Consider the following 23,717-nt stretch of genomic DNA (forward strand, 5'->3'; position numbering starts at 1 on the left):
GGGGTTTATGGCGTGTTTTGAGTCTTGATGTAATGTGATGGAGGTTGTTGGTGCGAAGGATCAGCGAAGGATGATAAACGCCTCAAAACACGTGAGCTGACTGAAAGGTGCGGAGTTATGCAAGGCGCCAGGGATCTTGCCAAAGAAGGAAGCTGCAGTTGAATCGTACAAGTTATGGCTTATTTATAAATTTACTAGTGCGACAAAGGGAATAAACTCTATAAATCATCTAGGATATATCCTCCCACTTCCCTACCCCCCAAACTAGACTACTCCCTCTAAGCACTCTCCCATTCACATCTACTCACTTCCAGTTGCACGGCGCGGCCCTCTACTCATCTTAGCCTCATCCTTAGCCCTCTCAATCACATCCTCCCAATTCGGCGGTTTGCTTCGAAGGTCCTGTCCAGCAGCCTCCGCATCAAAACCAAACTGCAACAGCGCATCTTCGCTACACCACTCTCCCGTAGCCATAAGCCCGACTGGAATTTTACCCTCCGTGTCTCTATCAGCAACTTCGCCAGCATCCTTTCTACCTTCGGGAACAACGTATCCAGCTGGGACGGTTATAGCGGGAAGACCGCAGAAGTTAGCAAGCCAGACGTATTCCATGCTTTGTAGTGTATAGTTTCCATCGTTAACACCATATGATAACTCGGACTTTCCTCCGCGGATAGGTGCACCGGCGCAAGCGGTAGTGGGGGTTACGATAAGCATGCCAGGGTATGTCTTCCAAAGATACGAAAGATGCTGCATCAACATTCCTCTCAACTTCTGAGCCAACAAATAATCCGTCGAAGGCGTAGTCCTTCCCAGCGCAAGCAGAATCTTGTTGGCAGGCGTCAAACCCTTGGTATCATAGAGTATTGTCGAAGCATCAGTCAGAACAGTAAGTGCATGCGCCATCTGACCCTCAGCAGGGAAGGGAATTTCAATCGGGACAAGGGTATATCCATGTTTAGCAGCCAAAGACTCAACAAGCCCGCGAACCAACGATTGAACACTCGGTGTAGCGCGTGAGATCCATGCGTCGAAGATACCGAGGACTTTCGTAACAGGCGGTGAAGGCTGCAGAGCCAAAGGTGGAAATTGCGTTGAAGGATGAGGTTCAGCGATGGCTTCGTACGCAGCTGCCAACGACTGCATATCTACAGCCAAGGGTCCTTGAACAGCACATGTAGGTGAGTGGTTCGCACCAGGCCAAGAAGCAAGTCTGTTATGCGTAGGTTTCAACCCAAACACGGAGCAAAACGATCCAGGAATGCGAATACTGCCACCGCCATCACTGCCCAACGCGAGCGGAATAAGTCCAGAACTGACAGCGTATGCAGGGCCAGATGAGCTTCCGCCGGTGTAATAGCCTGAATTGAAGGGGTTACGCGGCGTTCCTTGATTGGGGTTGTTTCCGGTCGTATCTGATAAGCGTCAGTCGATTTGAGGAATAAGAATAAGAATACGGGGCTTACCTAGTCCAAACTCGTGCATGGCCAGTTTGCCGATGATGACAACACCTGCTTCCTCGAGTTTTCGTACGATCCAGCTTGTAGTTGATTCTCCATCCTTGGGGGTTTCGGTGTAATCTCTTGGAGAGCCGAGAGTGGTGGAGTAGCCGTCTAAATCATAGTCATCTTTGATAGCGGAGGGGACGCCATCGAGGGGACCGAGGGGTTGCTTATTTTTATAGCGTTCCGTTGAGGCTTCAGCGGCTCTCATGATACGCTCAATATTGAGCTCCCTCCAGCCTTGGGCGTGTCGGCCAGGTGTTGGGCCATCGGTTTCAACCAAGGGCAGAATCGCCTTGGCAACGTCAACCGGGGTAAGCTCCCCAGAGAGATAGAGAGCTCGATAATCAGCTGCCGAGTAGAATTTTGACGGATTTAATGTCCGCGAATTATTTGCCTGTTGCAAAGCAGAAATCTGAACCCTCTCACCGCGTTCTTTAGCCTCAGCTTCAGAGAGCGCGATCGGCACGACAGTTGGATCGTAGCGAGGCTCGAAATGCTCAAGATAAGTCCGGATCTTCCGGAGCGAAGCGAAACCCGCATTAGCCCAAGCAGTCTCGCGAATGAACCGAATCCATTCCATCCTACACCATTAGCAACTCAAAACTTCTCATGCCATTCATAAAAACTTACAAAAAAGCAGCAGCAACAAGAAAAGGTCCTCTCAAGACCGGATTCCTATTCCGTTCAATAGCATAGGGGACATGAGGTCTGCGATAAGCAAGAATTGTCAGCACATGATTCGCCCATCACGCAATGTCATGCTTACCCCTCCTGGGGCTCAGGATAGTTAAAGAACCGCCTCTCATTATTGAAATTATTCATTTTTGAAGAGTGATGACGATGAGAAACTGACAAGGTTTGAAGTTGATGCAGGAATTCGGGGAATTTAAACTCTCGGATAAGGCGGCCACCGCGGAGACCGGTTTAGCGGTGTTAGTCATGGATCTACTGTACGTACTTCGGAGTCTCGGGACGCGTGATCTGATCTGATCTGCGTGGAGAATACGAGCGACGAATTACATGCCGAGGATTGGGGGCGAGTTGTATCAGAGGCTTAAAGCAGGATTTGCTATTGAAACGTATGGCTTAGTATAGGCAGCCACCAGCGTATATCCCATCCAACCACTCAATTATTGAAAACCTTGTCGTTGATGGCAACGACCAAAGCTGCGTAATCCTGATTATCCAAGTAATCAATGTACACAACGTTGGGGAACGATTTATCACTAACTTCAGGCAGAAGTCGCGTGAAGAGCTCTTTGTTGCAGGTATAAGCCAGCTTCTTAATCGGCTTCAAAGACCTCGGTGCAACCTTGACGAAAGTGACGACATCGCCATCCCATTGAGGCGCCTGTTGGGTCAGCGTCCAAGATAGGAGGAAAAGACGCTTATCCTTGGCGGACATGTGACCTTTCATCTTCTCAAGCTGGTCATTGACCATGACGACGGCGTCGTCTTTGTTGGAGTACTCGTTGCGAACATTCATCGCTTCGTATTTGTAGAATCCCTTGTGTGCGTAGTCGCCAATGTCGAGATCCCACTGCTCCATGACGCAGACAACCGCTGCCTTGCCGTTACCGATAAAATCATCAAGCTTCAGCTGAGTCAGATTCTTGGCCTTGTTCTTGTCCTCGACAATGAACAAGTGGTTCAGTTTGAGAAGCTCTTTCATGAGATTGTGCCATTCCTGCTTGGTGAACTCTCGCCATTCGTCGGTGTCGGTTTGAAGAGAGTGCGAAAAGTTCAGGATGATCAGTTCACCATTCTTCTTGGTGAATTCGTTGATGGCAGAAATGATGTCAGAAATCGATTCACCTCGACCTCCAACCTTGCCGGTATAGTGGCCGGTCCACAGATGGCCACCCGAGTACTGAGGCCGAAGATCAAAATATCGAGCACCATGCGCAAGCTGTCCCAGGACCGAGACAGACTGGCACAGAACGTACGGGTCAATGACGCCGCCAGGGACATCACAGTGAGATACAGTCGACATGCCCGAGTCGTGGGTACCCAGCATGCAAATCTGCGACAAAGGACGATGGCCCAGGATGTTCCTGTTCTTCTGCATCCAATCTGTAGGCGGGTTCGAAGAGTGAAAGTTTCCCTCCTTTCCAGAGAGTACAAACGTGACGCACTCGTCGTGCTGCCATCCCAATTCGATCTTGGAGCCGCGAGGATTGTTCAGCGCCTCCAGGCCGTCGAGCTGGATCCAGATGTTTGCGGGCTTATCGCGGACGTGGATTGAAAATGTCGCCTTGGTGCCCTCCAAGCTGTAGGTGACGGATCCACTAGTATCCCCACGCTTCTTAAGAACGCCATGGTCAAACTCAACATAAGTGGTGGGAACTTTGCCTTAGATATGGTCAGATCTCAATTTATGTCTCAAAGTCTGGTCGATTTACCTGCATCGATCGACTCCGGGAAGCTCCAGGCCTCCATCTGATAGCTGTTCTGCTGAGTCCGCTTCCATTTATACGGCGTACCGTTGACAAGGTTGATATAGCCGCCTTCACCCATTTTGTCTGTAGATTTCGATGGCAGTAGATGATATGAAGATGTCTAGGGATGATCAAAGCGGAGTAATCTGACTATTTGTATGTCCTCAACATTTTCTGGGTCTAGACCCTTGTTGTTTCAGCTCACTAGTGCCCAGCTGAAAACGTCTTGGCATTTCTCGGAGGCCACCTTGTCTACTCCGTGCTCACCATTACATTGATGATTGGCGATCTTAAAGACTCAGCCACCGGCAAGTTACGCCTTAATGCTTCGCGCTATTTGACGGGGAGAGATGTGAGGCGTTAATGGCGTTGTCACCCAGATCCCCGGAAAGAGGAGATTGCCAAGGCAAATATCCTCCGAGGAAATTGGACTCTGGGCTTGCTGTCTGTCTTGCTTTGTTCCCTATCGCTGAATAGCTGATGAGATCGTGTGCTCGGAACTCCCAAGTGGGGGGGGTATAGGGTGGTGAATTAAGTTCTGTGTGAAGCTCTCAGCGACAAGTCCCAACTGCAGATGATACATCTGGCTCACAGCTTTAGGGTAGTCAACTATCATTTCATTCACATAGAAATTTATGACTTTTGACTATCTAGGTGATCTCAATGAACCCAGATATGATTCACGAGGAGTACATTAAGGCGGGGGAGATTCATGTAATCAATTTTTATTCTTTTTGCACCCCAAAGAACTTTACCTTCAAGACTTTCGTGGCTCACTGGATTATAATCGCGCTCTAATAAACGATAATGCTCATGATCCTAAATATAACGCCTAAGAAAGAAGACTAGTAAAACAAGTCGCTCATCAGTAATTTGGCCGCCAACAACAAGAACTACATATGCTTGAACTACAAGCCTTCGGGTGTTCTTGGGCCGCTTGTCCTGTGCCCCTTTCATAACTACGAGAACGCTCCCTTGAAATGCACACGCGCGGCCAGCGGCACCCTTTCTTGCACTGCGCCGAATGGATTATGCTAGTCGAATGTAAACTGCGCGTGACCTAACAATGCAATCCCGTTCTCTCAGTTCTATGTGGATGGTTCTCAGAACGGTTATCTTGGTGATGCTAGTGGGGACTTTGGGTCGGGTTATACTGCCATTGACGTGATCCTGGCAGAGTAACGTGGAGGTTCGAGCTGACGTATTAGAAATACGAAGCTGAGAGCCTCTTCGTTCAGATCTTTAATTTTATATGAACATGCAATACAGTCATATAGTTCTTGCATATATTTCAAACGTCCTGACTTACAGTTTACTAACTCTAGGATTGTCCCTCTTTGACTCTCATTGTGACTAATATTGTAATAAAACAAGGCGAGGAGACCAAATCAGATTCGCGCGCTGAAAATATAGCCACTTCTGGGTTTCAGAAGCCCATCCTGTATTGTCTGGAATGATCATCCAGTCTTTCACCTCAGTAGAGATTACTGGCATATCCGAGCATTGTACTTCAGTCCTTAATAGCTGCCTTTTCTGAATAAGATTATAAATCTGATCAACCTATTCTTCTAAAAGTAGTTAGCACCCAGTCCTGGACAGGCAACGTAAAGTACTCACCCGCAGCAGGCCATCTCTTGCTTATCATTCTCATTTCTGGTATCACAGGGGCAATACTTTCATCATAACGACCAGGACAGGCTATTTTGAGTGCAACCAATACACTATGCAGCATACATACCAATCTTACTAGTGAGAAATGTTTTTGGTGCTCATCTTCACTGGAATTCTTTGCAAAGCTAAATTGTGCATCGACACTAGCCGTTGCATAACGCTGGCGTATGAAAACTCGCTCCATGTTAAGTTGTATCTGCTGGCTTAATGTATCAGCCTCAGGTATCACTCGCTCGATACTTTGGATTGGGCTATGGGGAAAACATGAGTGACCCACTTCCAACATGTGAGCAAAGACGCAGCTACCAGCATAGGTAAATACTTGGGTATTGGTCACAGACTAAGGATTTGAGCCTTACCTCGTGGGCAGTCGCCAAGACTGACCTAGGTCTTTGTGGTTGACTTCCTCGCCGAAAGGAGGAATAGAATTTTCATCTCAAATCGACAATTCACAATATGGGCTTGCAGTTCGAGGGTTGCGTTTCGAGTCGTGAACATGCTGCAGGATGTGTCCACATTGGAACACAATTTTACCAAGGTCCAGAACGCGCTGAGAGGCATTTTCAGGTCTCGGGACCCCGTTTGGAGTTTCCAAGACTGTGAAGTTATGCTTAACAGCCCTCACCATATCGTGATCACGAGGGCAAGCGAGAGGGATCCAGTTATGCTTCCGGTGTAGCGTTTGCGAGGCAACCAAGCTGTCATGTTGTTAGTTCTTTGACATTCAAACTCGTATATTGTGTGCATCTTACCTATCTATGAGCATGAGAGACAATCTCCACTCCAACGATGCCAATATGCTCGATAGGTCAACATCCAGCCTAGCCGCCATTGTGAAGGCTGAGTTAAGAGTCACATGCGCATGCTCAAGCATCCCATATCCACATTCATATAGCGCAATAAGACCCTGAGTCTGCACAAGCTCCGCATGGTTTGGAAGATCAAGTTGCATAAGTGCAAACAAGGCCTTGACAGCCACGTAGGGTCGTTTGGTTTGTGAGCATGCCTTGTGATGGCAAGGTGGTGTAGCGACGAGGAGAATGGCGAGATGTAAAATAGGCCAAGAGGAAGCTACAAGCTGAGAATGATGAGGACTGCCAGTCGTGCGAAGACTTTCCGCAAGAGGTAATGCCTCAAAGACAGGGTCTTTAAGGAGCTCAAGTATCGTGCAACCACGATCGCGAAAGACTCCCCTGACATTGTCTTCTAGCCCAGCCTTCGCAATGGGGTCACTTGAATCATATGCCAACATAGACTTCATCAGTTGAGCTTGGCCATGCTCTGTCAAGTCCCAGCCGCAAGGACCCAACTGGGAGAGGGGCCTCGTCGACGTTGGAGGCTCGGAGTCATGGTCTTACAATATTTCATAAGAAGTCGTCGAGCCCGTGACTCTGATGATAGGAGTTGAAGTCCTTGTCATTGAAGACCCGCATCTCTCGTATCTGCAGTAAGCGGGGGTTCTGTACTATGGTGTTGGCCAACGAGGCTACGCGTTACATGACTTCGTGCATCGTGAACAGTACGGGAGGGCTCGGTTGCACGTTGTCTTGCGGTCGAGACATCGTGAACAAGGCTCTAAGCTTTTCGATAATTACGAGACCTTGATGGTATCTTGAGATGGAAAGTGAATCAGAGCGACTACTGATGTGTGAGTTATTCCGCCTGATGCGACTCTTGTCCTCACGCGCTGGAGAAGGGTGAAGTTAAATCCATTCAAGGTCTTCATTTCAGTTTTCTAATTGGCTGTGAGAGGGTCCTTAGTGAGAAGTATTGCCTTTACTCTATACTACATAACTTGGGGCGGAAACGATTATCACTGTGTAACAAAACAAAGTCGTTTCCTTAAAAAAAAGTTTGCTCCTATCCAGAGTGCCTCCAGGAGAATCAAAAAGGAAATTCTGATGAGACTGGGACTCGAACCCAGGAGGATTGCTCCACCAGGAATTGGTGTTAAGGTTAACCTTAACCTGGCGCCATAACCAACTCGGCCATCTCACCGATGTCATTGGATGAAAACCATTGAGTCTTGCTAACCTATACACAATACAAAATCTCGAGTCACGGTATAACATCTGGATCTGTCTCTATTGTGCATCACTTCTGGACCGTGACTAAGAAATACTAATGTCACTGATAATTCAGCTTGCTTCAGTTAAGCAATCTTGCCTGGCTAATTACACAGCAGTCATAGATATCATCAGCTCAACTAGCCTGTGACCTATCGTCCCTTTGCTAGAAATGTGAGAGCACCCAATGCATACCCATCCAACCCAGTCTTGAGCGTCGGATGAATAACCGGAGCAAACTTGGAAGAATGATTCGCAGCAATACTCTGCGCAACAGTCCCCTCCTTCTCAGCCTTGTCCCAAATATCCCCATCGACGCAACCGTATGTGAAGAAGCAATACGGCTTAGCAACAGCAGTAGCCAAGATCGAAAAGTCCTCGCTGAAAGCAAGTTTCGGCATATCCCTGTCGTATTTTCCAGGCCCTTCGCCAAAGTGCGCAGCAAATGACTCTTCCACTCTCTTAGTGACAGCCTCGTCGTTGATCGTCAGAGGAAAAGCTCGGGTTTGCTCAAACTCTGGACTTTTGAGGACATTGGCACACGAGCACTCTGCTTCTATGACTGTTTTTATGCGCTTTAGGAGATGCTCGCGTGTTGCGATCGTAGTAGATCGGGTGTCGACGCCAAGAACGGCTGAGTCGGCAATGACGTTCTCAGCATCCCCAGCGTGAATACTCGTGACGGTTACCACGCTTGACTCAGCTGGGTCAACTTCGCGGCTGACGAGTGTCTGCAGCTTAAGAATAGCATTGGCTGAAATAGCGATGGGATCAATGGCAGTATGGGGCATACTCGCATGCGAACCTTTGCCGTGGATCGTGACTTTGTAGTTATCCGCGCTCGTGGCAACAAGTCCTCTTCGTGTACCGATTGTACCAGCACGTAAAGGTCTTACATGTGCTCCCAGAACGAAGTCCGGAATTGGAACCTCATGTTTAGTGTAAAGACCGTCGTCAACCATTGCTTGCGCGCCAGTACCGCGCTCCTCAGCAGGTTGAAAGGCCAGGACCAAAGTTCCAGCCCAGGATTCCCGGGACGAGAAAAGAGTTGCCGCAGCACCTAGTAATGTTACAATGTGCATATCATGACCGCAAGCATGCATAACAGGCTTCTCAACTCCGCTCGCAGCATGGATCATGCGTTTTGTGCTTGCATACTCTAAGCCTGTAGTCTCTTGGACTGGCAGAGCATCAATGTCTGCACGAAGTAAGACAGTGGGGCCATCGCCATTGCGGAGAACGGCAGCTAAGCCATGGCCACCAATATGAGGCTTAACAACGAGATCTTCAGGGCCAATCTCCCTAAGTCGTTTGGCGATAGTAGCCGCTGTTTCGACTTCTTGGTTGGAGAGCTCGGGGTTGTGATGGAGATGCTTGTACAACTCCTCTAACGGTTGAAGGTCAGGCCGATGCTGGTCTACCAAGTCTGATAAAATTGATTTTGACATTTTGTGGTACAGACCCTTAAAGAAGTGAGGATGAGAGGAATATGGGAGTCATATAGTGTGGAGGAGTTGTGGATTATTCATGCTGAATCCTCCGGACATTTACCCGAGTCATGTTATCCATCTTTGCTTACACCATCGTCGCTGGGCCGAGGCTGCTACTTAAGCCAAATTCCAACAGTTTGCATAAATTCATCATGACGAGACTTTAAGGAAAGGCTAGAATTTTTTTTTCTTGGATTAGGTTGCCACACTAATAGTGAAGAACCGATGTACAAACAATTTCGCGATAGTTGACGTTTCTCCCCGAAAGAAATTAACCGGTGCCCTTCCGAAGCTCTCGGGGATAGCTTCCGAGAATTTAGAATCTAGAAACGGGTGTCTAGGCGAACTATAGGCGAGTCGCCAGGGTTATAGGAGCAAATAGTAGAAAAATACGGCAACACTTTATTGTAATACTAGTCAAGGCAAACATATAAGAGTTGGGACGCAAGAATACAAATGAGTTAAATCAAGTCAAGAGTTAAAGCTAAGTATGCACAAGGAAGTTCTACATCTAATCAAACACAGGGCTACATTGGTAAAGTCGCCAGCGGTGTCTCTCTCTCTGTTTCTGGACCCTTTCCCTTATAGTGCTGCATACTCAAACACAGGCTCATCAGGCTGGCAGGTAGTGTTGAGCTTGGGCATCTCTCCATCAACGAAATAGTTTTTGACAATCTCTTGCGTACAGTTCGATGGGTGAGCCATCAGTCCGTGCTATAACTCTCAGTTAGCAAAGATTCCTCATCACTCTGGTGTGCAGGGGATACTTACACCTACACCTTCGTGAACCACGACTCGGCTTCCTCGGAATTGAGCGGACACGCCCCAGGCACTACTCAAAGGTGTAACAGGATCATATCGTCCATTAACGATAAGAAGCGGGTTTTTTGTCTTCACATTCCTCAGCTTGTTAATATCGATCTGCTCCTTCGCAGAAAATTTCCACTGCGCACAGAATAGTCTCGCAACTGTTCCGAGTTCAGAGAAAGATCCCTCAGCGCGATGAGCTTGGAAAATGGAAAACAAATCATCCTGGTCCTCAACGCGGAACGAAGAGTCGCTGCATGCGATACCATTGGTGACGAACTCAGCGGCAATGTTCCACTCGCTTTCCAGCGGGCTCTCATTCCTCATTTTGAACATGGCTGTGACGTTATTGTTGAAAAGACCTTCGATGCGGTTGATGATGCTGGGGTAATTTACAGGGCTGTAGAGTTCTCCAAAGATGAGGTTTTTGAAAGTGATGATGAGCAGATTCATATCATCGCTGGGAAGATCATCCTCATCGATGTCACCGCCGGGGAGGGTTCCATTGAGATAACCTCCCAGCATCTCTCTAAACTCCTCGAGGAGGCTCTCGCCTGTTGTGCTGTTTCCGTGATAGTCTGCGAGAGAGCAAAGTTCCTTTCCAGATTCAACACACTCGTCCAGAAGATTGGAAAGTGATCGTTCGGCATCTCTCATGCTGTTGATCCACGTTGTAACCGCATAGTCATCGGCTTTCAAGTTGGCATCAATCAACATGCGGCCAATACGCTCAGGGAACATAGAAGCAGTGACCTGGCCTAGGATAGTTCCGTAAGAGACACCCCAGTAGTTAAGCATGGGTCCTTGACCCAATGCATCAACAATAGAGATCATATCCCTCGCGACAAAGGGTGTTCCAACAAAACGCCCTGTGTCTTGTCGACTCTCATAGCAATTCTCCGCCAAGCTACCAGCAAGTTCCCAAGTCTGATTCCTGACAATATCCCAGGTCTCAGCCTGCGGAATTGTGTTGAACTCTCTACGACGAAGACCCTTTGCACTTGTGAGATTCGTTCCCGTGCCAAAGCCTGTTCCATTGCAGATGAACGGAATCGTACGACCAGTTCCTCTGAATAATTGTTAGTGTTACATAACACCAAGCATAGGAAGAGGCTGAGCTTACCGGGGGTCGAATCCAATGACATCATATTGTCCGCCAAGAACTCTGTGATGCATGTCAGCATTGGACTGTAATTTTGCGGATGTAACTTACGCGGCAAGTTCCATTCCGGAATAGACGATGGCCTCGACGCCTGAACCACCGGGACCGCCGGGGTTGTACAGAACGCTGCCTAGGTAGGGCTCTTTGGAGGCTTTGGCTTTGATCAGGTCAAGTTTGATGGTTTCGCCGTTGCTTGCAGACGTATAGTCCAAAGGAACGGAGAGTCTGGCGCAGTCATAATTTCTCTGTCGCTTGTTTGTCGAATTATCTCCAAAGTCCAAGTCACATTCTGACCAGTCTATTTTGGAGCTGTTTGAGTTCTTGAGGTCATCTCTGGGTTTCAGAGCAGCGAAAACATCTTTCGGTAAAGTTGAGGCCTGTGCTGCCTGAAGAAGTAGATGGCTCAGAAAAACAGTTTGAAACTTCATGATGGAGGAATTGATACGAGAATGCGGTATGAAACATTGTAGTATTCGGGATATTCTTCATCCTATTTAAGCATAAATCTCTCGGACTTTCAGCCATCTTGTCCGTCATCGCAGCACTGCCTTGTTTGTTGATCCAAGGCTATGTTCCTCGGCAAAAGCCAAGGATTAGTCGTACGTAGAGACGGAACAGCCCAGACTCCGCTGCCCAACCAAGTCCCCATTTCCAAGACGCGTTAATCCGTGGCTCAACAGCTGAGCCTCGCTAGCGGTATATTTCGCCTGAAATGGATAGTGGACTCAGGCGTTGGCCAAGAGAATCAGATCTGCCTTGGGGGCCAACGCCTTGGCGCCCAGCTTTAGTTATCAGCTTGCGAAGATCTCTAGGCTACATGATGCGTCATGACGAGGCTTGCCAAGTGAAGGATCCAGAATTGGGATTGAAGGATGGAGGTGCAGGATCAAACACGATGGATGTAAATGCGGTGAAACAAAGACATGCAGTGAAGTATGCCTATGACGCATCTCACGAGATGTAGTTATGTTTTATTCAAACTTTTGAAGTGACTATCCCGATAACGTATAGTTTTGGCTTTACGCCTGGGCTCCAGATCGGTATGAGCTTGCAAGGTGCACGCTTTCACCATTTGCCTCCAGTTATGTGTCAGGAAGGTATGTGATCGAAGTCTCTGAATATGTTATAAATATGATAATTTGTGAACAAAGGCCATCTCATCAAATCAATACATAAGGATTTCATCGGATAGAAAGATTTTAAGCAAAGAATTTAGCATTAATAGCAGTTTTATGAAGAGTCTATCATAACAGACCTACCAAAGCGTCAGTACCCTCCTACTCACATTTGCCGTACTAGGTAGCATCTCGATTGGATCATAAATTATCTTTATAGAGCTAAGCAATCAACCTAACTGCGCCGTATATCTTAGTAGCCAACTGCTCCAATTTCGTTCCTTCAATACGTGACCCCTCGATTCCGCGATCCTGCCGCTCCAACACTATAAACTCGATAGGCTCAGCTTCGATCTCACAGCAGGAATCGAAATTATTCCCCCAATAAGCTTTCGCTCTCTTTGAACTCGTCCTCTATCGATACCATTGAAGGGCAAGATGGAATCTCATAATTAGAAAGCAGCAGACCTTGGCCGATAATGCTATACTCGTCTACTTCCGCACTGCGCCTCAAACCCAGTAATTCACCAATGACTGGCACCTTGATGATGCTGTCACCTTCTTGGGCATCACAGCAGAGTAACGCACAAATTACAGAACCACAAAATAGCTGTATTGTTCCTTCCGGAGTCTTGTACATTCAGCTTCAATCTGATCTGAACTTTTCGGAAGTTGATAATGATTACGAACCAGACCGGCAGAAAGCTGACTGCAAGTGTTTCGAAATATTGCCATGAATGTAGCCTTAAATTTGAACGACATCGGTGGGTAATTGCCGCGACCAAGGGGCTGAGACCGGCTCTTCAGCCTCGCTTCCACAAGGGGCCTCAAGAGCTTATGGTCGTGTGAAAGTTCAAGTGCGTTAAGGACGGCCCATATATCTGTCCTCGGCGATTTTGCAATGCTGGTGAACAACTGCGATAGGTCTGAAATCGGAGAGGGTTCGTAGACAGGCTGGGCAGGTGGGATACCTTTTGGCCACCGGATCATGGGCAATACACCGAAGACTTTATCCTCTAGTCTTGCGCATCCGAAAGGTTTTGACCTTTCGAGTAGCATATGAGCTGGTATAGGTACTGATGCGTGTGAGGCCAAGACAAATCGGCAACAATATAAACCTAGTTCCTCGCTAGAGACTGGCTCCTGGCCCCACGCAGTCATATTCGATTCTTTGTAGGTCGCTCGGCAGATAAAGTCGCATATTCCCATCTCGGACCTTGAAAAGCTATCCGAGCCGCAAAGTGTTTCTAACTGACCATTGTTTCTGTTTGATGCCACGACTTCCTGGATGATCCAAAGACTTTCCAGTATCTCCGATTGGCAAAAGTAGAGAAGGCCTGCCTGAATTGAGTATAGAACTCACGGGCTGAAAGTTGCGACTGTAGGAGGAACAGTTCTTCAAACTTCTCAAAATCCTGGTGAAGAAAATAATCGTCCTCGGTTCCGGGGCCTGAAAACCCTCTTTCCGCCCGGTAGTACAGGTTCGGACTCAGGGTCTTGATACTGTTCAAGGAATTGCGAATTATTTGGCTGTTATTTTGATGAGGCCCGACACAAGCCAGTGCCTTGGATGCTTTGGGAAATATATCGCCCATCATGGCAATCTGATATGACTTCTCGTCGTTGTCACCCTGATTGATGCAGATGGAATCAAGCCAGATAAAGACAGGCTTTCTAGGAAGCGACAGATAACGATCCCTGACTTGCATCAAGGCATAGTGGCAGTTCTCAGTCACCATCATCAGCTGGCCGTCGATGACGATCTCTTCGGTGAAGTCGCATTCTCCCCAATTATTTTCATGTCTGCCTACTGTCAAGACCCCATTTAAGCCATCACTCCAGCCAGCCTTATCTTCGGTTATTGTGGTGCATCACTTCCGCCGTCTGGTGGCTACCTAGGGGTTTTCAATAATTGTCGTGTTTTGCACTGGCAGGACGGAGAGCTATAAGAGACAGGATATTCTTTTTGGAACTGCTGGGTTATGGCATACCCCACACCGAATTATCCAACTCGAAATGGCATACTATGATCACCCTCTACTGCATCCCGAGAAGACTATGTATATCAAACTTGAAGAATAGAACACGACCTGTAGTTGTTCCAATAATCACCGTCGATCCAGAAACCTCGATATAACGCGGATAATCCCGAAAACCGCCTATGGGCCGTATTTCTGGCCATAGCCAGAAAATCTTGTGGTGCTTCCACAGCAACCAAGACCCATCGTAGCTAATCCCGTATCCCGTCAAATTCTCATCGAAACGAATTCGGCAAGTTTCATTTTTGAAAGCTTTGCGAAGTGCCAGTGTGCCAAGATTAGTGTGGATCTCCTTAGTGGTAGCGTCAAAATCGAATCGCATCGGCCAAAAGTTGGTATCTATCCCCAGGCGACGCAACAGCAGACCGGTTGAGGAGTCCCTGAGAGTGAAATACTCGCGGTCATATGTGACAAGAACTGAATCTTTCTTGGCTAGCGAGGTATGGTATACGTCAGAGCGCAATTCGAAGTGGTAAAGCGACTCTCCTGTGTCGGTCAAAATCGCCAATGCCCTCAAAATCGCCGATGACTCTTCCAGTGTTCTTAAAACCACAAACTTTGCGTCTGAAGAAACGGCCAATATTCCCGGATTATTGGTTAGCAGTTTAATGCTCGCAAGCTGGTCGCCACTATCAATGCTGAATTTGGATAAAAGGAATTCTTGACGTTGATGCGGATCCCGATTAGCAGAATCTTCTCTGTCGGATGCCTCACAGAGAACAAGCAGAAGCTGGGAATTAGGAGAAATAACCACATCATAAACGGGCCCGGTGAAGGTGAGCTCACGAGTCATAGAAAACGTATCGAGTGCAATAAACGTGACATTCCTATGACGGACTGAGAAGATCCAGCGCTCCTTAGGGGAAACAGACACTGCAGATCCTTGGTAACCAAAAGGGCCATATATCTTGGTCTGTAGACTGATGACACATTCGCCTGTTGTCAAGTCCCAAACTCTGAAACGGCCGTCGAAGGAGTAGATACCTTTGCCAGGCAGCCTGTTAAACTGTCAGTTACAGCTGAGACCTGTGGCCAAGAGATGATTAAAAATACCATTTTCTTGGGGCCCTTGACACATACAGATACTTTCCATCTTTAGTGAATTGGAATAGCTGTAGTGATATGTCGTGGGAGATTTGTATCTGATCCCTATCGTTAAACTCATGGATGCAACCGTGTGTGTCCATATTCCACACTCTTACAATTCCATAGACGGAATAAGAGGCTGCAAGAGTGCGATCCAACGATAGCACCACTGACATTATCGGATCTGAAACCTTTTTTGAACTTTGGTCTGTTGCTCCGGCACCGTTCGCCCAGACGCTTATAGCTCTGGTGGGTCCGCCCCAAGTTAGCAACGTGAAGTCTGGAGAAAGAAACAAGCTCCTCCAAGGTTGGCCACTTTCGAAAAGGGTTAAACATTCTCCTGTCTCAACTCTCCAAGTTCTGATAGATCCACTCTCACTGATGGTCGCCAGAGTCGTCTGATCGAGGGAAAATTGGGTAGACTCAATCGGCTCCGGGCAATCGAAGGTGCTAATGACTTCTGCCGAGTTGATCCACCTGATTTCGACAACCGTGCGGAGACAGAAGGGACCGTCACCCTCAGTGGGAAAAGTGCCAGCCATCATAATTGAGGCGTTGTTGGTCATGGCAACTGAGACTGATCGGCCATGCCATGAGTGAGGACAAAATGAGGTTCGAAAAAATTGGTTCATGCTCTGACATCGGATGCACTGGAAAGTTTTAGTTTCCCACACTGCATACTCGCCAGCGCAGGTAGATATAATTGTAAGCAGCGAGGAATCGGGGGAGAATTCCATGAAGTAGGCCGGCGAATATCTTCCTATCCCATGATTGTGATAGTTACACAGTAATGCAGGGCGGATGATTTGTTCGGAACCTGCGAGCCAATTTTCGTTGGCAGATTCAGCCGTGTCCAGATCCAGAACAATTGCACAGCCTGTGTCTGTTATCGAGACAAGGAGTCTAGAGTCTGGAGAAAACTTGAAATGCTGCCTGTGGTCTTCCACAGCGAGTGATCCCATTAGCTCCCCAGTATCCACATGCCAAACCTTCAAGAAGAGGCGATGACTCTCGTCGCCGGCGCGAGGCATGCTCCCGTCACTCCCAGTATAGGCCTCCGGTACTTGGCTGTTCGTGTTAGCGTCCTCTTCTCCGCTGCTTGTATTAGCTTCCTCTCCTTGGCTTCTGTTATTAGAGTTCTCTGCGTCGCTCATGATATCGTTATCTCCTTCCTGGCTATTGGTATCAGATATCTTATCATCGTGCACAGATTCAGTCTCCCAGTCGAATCTCCCCACATCAGGAAAGCTCTGGCTCGTAGCGGCCAGCCACATTCCGTCATGTGAAAGCTCAAAAGAAGTCAAATATAGTACTCTATTGCTATTGAGGGTGCGAATGCATTCGCCAGTCTCAAGGCGCCAGATGCGAATATTTTCATCACCATTGAGAGTACCTAGGAGTGAGTTGTCTGAGGAGAAGGAGAAACCAATATTTGAATACACTTGCTGACCTTCTAGTATGTACCGCGCCTGATCTGACGTCTTGCTAGGTTCGGGAGCATGCAATAACCACGGAGGAAGTCTTATCGGACAAGTTTGATCTAACTGACTACCGGATGGTATAGAGAATATCAGCGAGGAGTATAACTGAAGAGGGTGTTGATCAATGATTGTCGAGTTCATTTGAAGAAAGCTTTGGATTTCGCGGAGCAAGTTGTCATGTAACTTGTTCTGTTCGTTCTGTACTATTAGTTTCAAGGTCGATACACTCGATATCCATACATACCTTGATGACAGTTTGAAGTATCTTGATTACTTGGATACTTTCCTTAAATCTCCCTATGAGACTCAGGGCCTCCAACCAGTGGAATAGATGCTTCTGAAAGAATGAGAAAATTTTATCGAGGCTAAGCAAAGGGAATTCGATCTTTTGAAAGTGGTAAGCCCAATGGCGGCAGGCATACTGCAGTTCACCGGGAATGGAAGATGCTACCTGCTCAGAGGGAATCTCAGTACGCTGCGTTCCTGGCCATACTAGACCGCAAATGTCTTCCCTCAAGCTATTATCCATTATTCGCAAACAGCTCTTGAAGAGACTGAGGTGTATACGCTGCTCGTCTACCCAGAAGTCATTCGTCTGACTCTGATTAGGATCAGTGAGATAGTCTCGTAATGAGATATGCAATAGCCGCACTGGTTCCTGAAGGCCTAGCGGCACGTTTAATATCGAGTGGAGTGCATTTAACCGACTAAACACGATTCTGACTGGAAGGTCGAGCAACTTTGATATTGCCATGATCGATAAGGGGTCAGCTAGGATAACAATGCTTCCAACGATGTGGCAGGTTTGCTCGACGATCTGCCTGCGCTCCTCTTCAGAGACACCACTGACTATAGAACGCAGGATTGGTCCGTAGGTTTGTCCGAGATGACTCCCATAATTGTTGTTGCTAAGTTGAAAGTACCGGTGCAGCTGCTCTGAGGGACTATCGACTTTGTAGTTCGACACAAAGCGGCAAACGGTGGCAGCAAAGATAAAAAGAGGGACAGCCATTTCAGTCAACTTATTTATATCATTGTCTCCTGGCCAACATCGGGGTAACCCAATCTCTGGGGGCACGACTTCATTGAATTCGACTCGAATCCTTTCAAACTCATTCAGGAAGAAGGCCATTATATCGTGCTTGATAGTATTCACCGGCATGTCGTGTAAAACTAAGGCTTGATAGGTGCCGTTAGCCTTTGCAAACCCCATGCGAATCGGAAGATCTGGCCGGCTCGTTATAAGGACTCGAAGATATTTTCGAATAGAGGTAGCGCTTGAGAGGATGCGAATCAAAGACTTGATCTCACCCTCCTTTTGGCATTCATCTAGAGCGTCAATGACAAATGCTAGTGGAGTCTTGGCCAGCTCTTTCAGTGGAGCCTCAATAAGCTCAGCAAACTGTTTTGATACAGCCTTGCTAACTATACCAGGATCAGAATCGAGCGTTTTCTTGACGATCTGGGCATATCCTGGGACGACCCTGGCCAACTGTCGGGCCATACTAGGCATGAACTTGACAAGGCTTTCTCGGTCTGCTTCGCCTCTCTTGAAAAAGAAGCTGGCCCCAAGATCGCCGGTCTCAGCTCTTGACTTTGCAATCGTGCGTGCAATAGTTGACTTTCCTGTTCCCGCCATCCCATTAAGCCATAGTATCGGTTTAGATGCATCGTCTTCAACCCAGTTGGACAACTCTTTAAGGAGGTCGACTCTGGTATTGGCCAAACACATCGAGTTATGCTCCTCAGCGTGAGAATCGAAACGGGCCCCTTCTACATCCGGTAACCGATCAAGGACAATATTGGAGTCGATGTTCTGGACCGAGATACTAGTTTGTATGGATTAGTAGTGGATCCCACGTATGCCGTTGCCTAGTTCACCTCAAATCTTTTATCTTGTCTTCAACTGTTCGTTTGCGTAAGCGACATATACCTCGATTGGTGGACTGTGACTAACTTGACTTGACCACCTCGATAACCTTCTGTGTTGCTTGAACTTGCTTAGTCGGGACATACTGAAGAAGCTCAACAGCAAAGGCGGCAGCTGTAGCAGCGGCATATCGTTGCCACCGATCGTTCTTGTGAGAGTCTGCATAGTCGCAGATACCACGGATCACGAGACACGGGAACTTGTCCATCAGCCCTGCGGCTTCCATCTCAACACATAGAAACTGCTGTCGTTCTGATAACTTGTCACGTGTGGCAGCATCCTTGATTAGAGATTCACCAGAGGCAATAATACCATAGTGGATTTCCGGGTCAGTCGAATCTCGTTCTTCGCGTTCTACCTCCCAGGCAGAGTCACACTTGGAACAAGTGGCACCGCCAACATGACTGTATTCGGACTTGTACAGCTGGTCATTCGCGGCCCCTGGGTGAGTGTAGTTCCTCTTTCCCTTTGTCATGAACCGATTGTTCGCACTCCACATTGTTTCGAGTAGATCTGGGATCTTTGATGGCATCATTTCGTGTCTTGCTTGTAAACTTGCCAGTGCATGAAGTAGTACCGGAGGGGGTTTACTGAGAGAACCTTTCTGTTCCCAGATGCCGTCTGCCTTTGCCTTTCCGAAGTCGTATTGGACCACGCCTCCAGTTGTTCCGGTAGGTTGGCTGACAACAACATCACCTAGTCGAATATCCTGGTCCTCATCAGGCTTTGCGATACCTCCTCCTATCCCAACCAATAATCCGAAACGGATATGGGGCAGTGAACAGATCAAGTCTGATGCCGCAGTTGCTGCAGATATCGTACCATAGACTCCTGCTTGGAGTGAGGCAATAACGATATTGTGTTCTCCAATTCGACCCCAGCTGTACGAGTTGTTGTCGATTTCATGCTGAATGAACCCCTCGGGCTCATCATGTATCTCGTCGACGTCGAGTAAGGCAGTTGCTGCTGCTCGTTCAATAGGCAGAGCAGCGATCCATGCAATGGTGTATAGCTCAGGGCTTCCAAGTTGAGGTGCCATGTCTGGCATCTTGGTATAATGTCTAAGCTGTGAGCTAGAAGTGTTATTTGCCGCTGAGACCTGTGGCTGAGAGCTTAATCCGGCCGAGAGAAGATAGTGCCATGTCTGGCGAAGGATCAGACTACGTAACAAGCAAAACGTCGAGATACTCTCAGCTTGATAGATGAAGGGAAGATGCGGGGTATTTCTGCGTTGGTGAAAAGTCATGCCTGCTATTGATAAGCCGCTTGCATTTTCAGCTGACCCAAACCTACAGCCATGAAAGGTGGTGGCCACTCAGCAGACGGAATTAAGCGCGCAGCCTGCTTTTCTGAAACTAGAGGGCAAACAAGTCCTTGCTGTCTGTTCTGCCTATTGTTCTTTGGATAAGTATCTGGATAAGTAGCCCTCGGGGAGCAAGAAAACACCAGACCTCGATATAAGGTATCAAAATAAACTCAGTAAAGGGTATCCTAAATTTAGGCTAAATTTAGGTTAGTTTACCTAAGTCTTTTTGTCATTTAGGACTAAGGTCCTGAGTTTTCTTTCCTCCCGTTTAAATTTTAAAGCGGGAGACAGAGTCTGTTATGTTGCCAATACTGTATAACTTATCCGTTATGTTGTTTATCGGGCATTGAGATATTTGTTCATGACTATGATTTCGGTCATAAAGATGCAGCTTTATGGCAATCTCGATGGTGTATAAAACGTCCTCCCTTTACGCAATACCGTATAATGGATATATCCCACCTATCTTAACTGCAAGTCTCAAACATAGTCAAATCGATTAGATCAATAAGGTTCCCAATTACCATGTTCCCAGTTTCCTTCTCAAAGCAAGGCTGCTCCAGTCATCACTGATGTACCTCATGCTCTTCCAACATCTTGATACTGAGAATATGCTATGGACGAGTTAAAGGGACAAGCAGTATTTTCCAAGCGGTGGCTTCTAGTCACTTAAAGAGCCAATCCAGCAAGACGAGAGATTATATCAGGTACCAGGAAGCCGGCTTCTCTTTCTTCCTCTATCGCAATAAAAAGGGTAACCTGAATGGTTTCTGTAACCCAACACGAATCATATTGCCACAACGAGGCAACCGACAAAGACTTGCATAAAATTGATCAGCCCTTGAAGTAAGTTAAACCTGAAGACAAAGATATTTGTGATGCAGCCCAGACGAATCTTCATACAGGTGTCTATGTCACAAGAGACCTGAGTTAACTTAACAAGAAGGGCATGTTATCCTTTCAGAGATGGCTCAAGGATGCAGTTGATCTGCATCGATAATAGGGGCACAAGAATAGCAAGGAGATTTGACCAGCGATACGTACGGCTTCAAGAAATGGAAGTCAGGAAGAGGTTGGGTTTTATCAGAGGCTTTATCAGTAGGCGACCAAAGAAGTTGAATGGCGACGATCACAGCAACGCAGTTGTGATGTCTTTTTGTCTGAAAGAAGGATGATTTAATTTCGCTTTGTCAGGAACATCAGTTTCGCGAATGTTGCGGAATTTCTGGCCATCGTACCTCGTAACACGACGCTGTTGAGTTGTGAAATAATGATAGATCTCGTGCAAATACCGCTGCTACAAGACACCGCAAAATTTCTTTCCTGTGCAAAGCATCGATATAATGTGACAGGTGACAAATTGAGGAAGGAAAAAGATCCGCACCATCCAACAGCGAGTCGTCGTACTTTTGTCTAGAGTAGCAGTCCGAGTGGATGGTGATTTTGGTCAAACACTCATGCGCTGAAGTGAGACATTCCTTGGAGGTTCAGGGTAAGACAACGCCATGGTTAGCGGTAGGACTTCATCAGATAATTGTTGTATGATTTTGCTAGCGTACAAGATGCCTCAGCAGTACATTATGCAGCAGACTGGGATCCTACGCACCTATTTACCACTCAAGGGAACTACTGCCCTTGACGACACTCATGCCATTCGGGCTGTGTGTGTTGCATCGATACAACCCCGAAAAGCTGGAGCCACTAAATGCCACTCTGAATGTCACCAAGACGGCGCCTAAAAACGGGACCCAACAACACAGGGCTGAAAGTTCAAGTAGCAAGTATTTTGTCCACGATATCCCTATCACCTCGCCAAACTCGACATCCAAGATGCTATCGGATTCATGGATTAAAAAGCTTGTTACCCCTGCCCAGATCCTAAGCTTTACTCCAAATTCGCAGTCCAAACTCCAACGAGATTTTAACCCACTCACCTGGCAGGGATATTATTAGCCATGCTACGACAACGAGGACATGGGGGCCAAAACGAACCATGATTTGCGGACTGGATGCGGTCAGCTTACAGATCGTAGCCTGTAATACCATTTTGAAACCAGGGATCGTCGTTATAAAGGCTCCAAATTGCGCCCCCATTTAATCCTGCCTTACTGATCCGCTGCTTTTCCCTGCCTGTCTCTTGGTTCTTCCCTTTCATTTATTGTTTCGTTAGCGGGTTTCGATCGTCCTGAGTTGCGCAATGAGTCAACAACAACATCTTCCGGATAGCGAAGGCCTCCAGGTCAACACAGACGCTGAACAAGCCGCCAAAGCTCCAGAAGTAGCGCCCGGTTACGATAACGGCAATTACTACATCCCTCCCGGTTATCATCATCCTCAGCAGGCGTCATCGGATGGAGTAAGGATTCCTTTTGGGCTTGGAGTTTGGACTTTCGCCGCGCTTGTCGCTCTATGTACGGCTATCGTTGTCGGCGCAGGTGTTGGTGGTGGATTGGGCGCTGCTTTAGCAAACAAATCGTAAGTTTAAACTTGGAATATGCTCAATTATGCTTATTGACATGTCAATCAATAGTAGTGATTGCTCAGCGAACTTGGCATCTGGTACCGCTCCCGCCGCGACAGCAGAACCAACCGCGACCTCATGCCCAACGCCCGACAACAGCACATCAGTCAACGACACAGCCCCCTATGTACCGAGAGCTGCTGATACAGTCAGTCTGCTGGAGCTAGAATGCCCCGATTCCAAGAAAGACGAGACACGGTACAAGACCAACAAAGGCTACGAGTTCAAGTGGTGGTGCGGCGTCAACGCAGCACAAGGCACCCCGGCTGAGGGAGGAGGTATTGTTGCCGACTACGCGCCTATATATGCCTATACGATTGAAGACTGCATGGAAGCTTGCGGCAACATGATCGACAAAGACGCCGAGACCGGCAACGGAGTGAAATGCGCTAGCATCGTCTTTTCGAAGCGTATGAAGGACGAATTAGACGGTTTAAACGCGAACTGCTGGTTGAAGAATAATTCCAAGGCGCAGGCAAGTTCTCTGGTCCAACTTTATAATGATCCGATGCTAATTTGATGATAGGGGAGTAATTGGGGTTTCAAGGACGATTGGTACGCATACGCGGAGCTGGACAATTGAATAAGCCGAAGTGGGGTGTTTGAGGCTGGCAGGCGTACTTAATGATGAATTGGATGTAGTTTAATTCTAGAAATGATACCAAACTCTGCCTCTGTCGGGGGGCTGAAGCTATTCCCAACTCACGAGCTCATACCCGGACCTAAGGGAACCAGGAAAAAAAGAGACGAGAATTAAGGGGAAATGAGCCCCAGCCATACCGTTGCATCGAATTCCCGAAATAGAAAAGCCCTGCGCCTTTTGGGGCTGATCCTCAAGCTGTGCCAAGTTTTTGACAGGTGTTGGGGACAGGGATTGTAAGCACAGCCCTCGTGCCAAGGACAGAAGGATCAGTGACGATGTTCGGCAGTTGTTCAGTTGCAATTTGTCAGCACAAATTTCCCTTGTGTCGAGTTCTTTTATTGACAGCTTCACGATGAAAGGAGAGCATGTTCATTTATAGGTAGTCTTAATTTTACCAGTGATAAGGTTGCTAAGGCTGAACGGGAGGATCCACTATTCGGGCTACTCCACTCCCGTC

General features: G+C 47.5%; 7 protein-coding genes and 1 non-coding gene across 8 annotated transcripts; 1 reads left to right on the top strand and 7 right to left on the bottom strand.

Moving 5' to 3' along the window:
• Positions 1-300: 300 nt before the first annotated feature.
• On the bottom strand, positions 301-2,327 carry FPRO_03571 (uncharacterized protein; the record flags this gene model as incomplete). The annotated part of the gene is made up of 4 exons (XM_031226202.1): positions 301-1,415; positions 1,467-2,086; positions 2,136-2,213; positions 2,272-2,327. 4 exons carry the CDS (start codon positions 2,325-2,327, stop codon positions 301-303), a joined length of 1,869 nt encoding a protein of 622 aa, XP_031076762.1.
• Positions 2,328-2,631: 304 nt separating this feature from the next.
• FPRO_03570 (uncharacterized protein) lies at positions 2,632-4,022 on the bottom strand (the record flags this gene model as incomplete). The annotated part of the gene is made up of 2 exons (XM_031226203.1): positions 2,632-3,857; positions 3,908-4,022. The coding sequence occupies 2 exons, from the start codon at positions 4,020-4,022 to the stop codon at positions 2,632-2,634; spliced, it is 1,341 nt and encodes a 446-aa protein (XP_031076763.1).
• A 2,028-nt stretch (positions 4,023-6,050) lies between these two features.
• FPRO_03569 (uncharacterized protein) lies at positions 6,051-6,875 on the bottom strand (the record flags this gene model as incomplete). The annotated part of the gene is made up of 2 exons (XM_031226204.1): positions 6,051-6,312; positions 6,367-6,875. 2 exons carry the CDS (start codon positions 6,873-6,875, stop codon positions 6,051-6,053), a joined length of 771 nt encoding a protein of 256 aa, XP_031076764.1.
• A 638-nt stretch (positions 6,876-7,513) lies between these two features.
• On the bottom strand, positions 7,514-7,612 carry tRNA. Its single transcript is given in 2 exon segments — positions 7,514-7,557; positions 7,575-7,612. It is a non-coding gene; the product is annotated as a tRNA-Leu (tRNA).
• Positions 7,613-7,832: 220 nt separating this feature from the next.
• On the bottom strand, positions 7,833-9,128 carry FPRO_03568 (uncharacterized protein; the record flags this gene model as incomplete). Its single annotated transcript, XM_031226205.1, has 1 exon — positions 7,833-9,128. One exon carries the CDS (start codon positions 9,126-9,128, stop codon positions 7,833-7,835), a length of 1,296 nt encoding a protein of 431 aa, XP_031076765.1.
• Positions 9,129-9,752: 624 nt separating this feature from the next.
• FPRO_03567 (uncharacterized protein) lies at positions 9,753-11,567 on the bottom strand (the record flags this gene model as incomplete). Its single annotated transcript, XM_031226207.1, has 4 exons — positions 9,753-9,884; positions 9,942-11,046; positions 11,101-11,142; positions 11,191-11,567. 4 exons carry the CDS (start codon positions 11,565-11,567, stop codon positions 9,753-9,755), a joined length of 1,656 nt encoding a protein of 551 aa, XP_031076766.1.
• A 1,934-nt stretch (positions 11,568-13,501) lies between these two features.
• On the bottom strand, positions 13,502-19,838 carry FPRO_03566 (uncharacterized protein; the record flags this gene model as incomplete). The annotated part of the gene is made up of 6 exons (XM_031226208.1): positions 13,502-14,057; positions 14,326-15,291; positions 15,374-17,058; positions 17,105-18,689; positions 18,742-18,766; positions 18,818-19,838. 6 exons carry the CDS (start codon positions 19,836-19,838, stop codon positions 13,502-13,504), a joined length of 5,838 nt encoding a protein of 1,945 aa, XP_031076767.1.
• A 2,455-nt stretch (positions 19,839-22,293) lies between these two features.
• FPRO_03565 (uncharacterized protein) lies at positions 22,294-23,200 on the top strand (the record flags this gene model as incomplete). The annotated part of the gene is made up of 3 exons (XM_031226209.1): positions 22,294-22,571; positions 22,627-23,092; positions 23,144-23,200. The coding sequence occupies 3 exons, from the start codon at positions 22,294-22,296 to the stop codon at positions 23,198-23,200; spliced, it is 801 nt and encodes a 266-aa protein (XP_031076768.1).
• Positions 23,201-23,717: the final 517 nt, after the last annotated feature.

The sequence above is a fragment of the Fusarium proliferatum genome (assembly GCF_900067095.1).
Source record: "Fusarium proliferatum ET1 genome assembly, contig: FPRO_scaffold002, whole genome shotgun sequence".
Classification (NCBI taxonomy): Eukaryota; Fungi; Ascomycota; class Sordariomycetes; order Hypocreales; family Nectriaceae; genus Fusarium; species Fusarium proliferatum.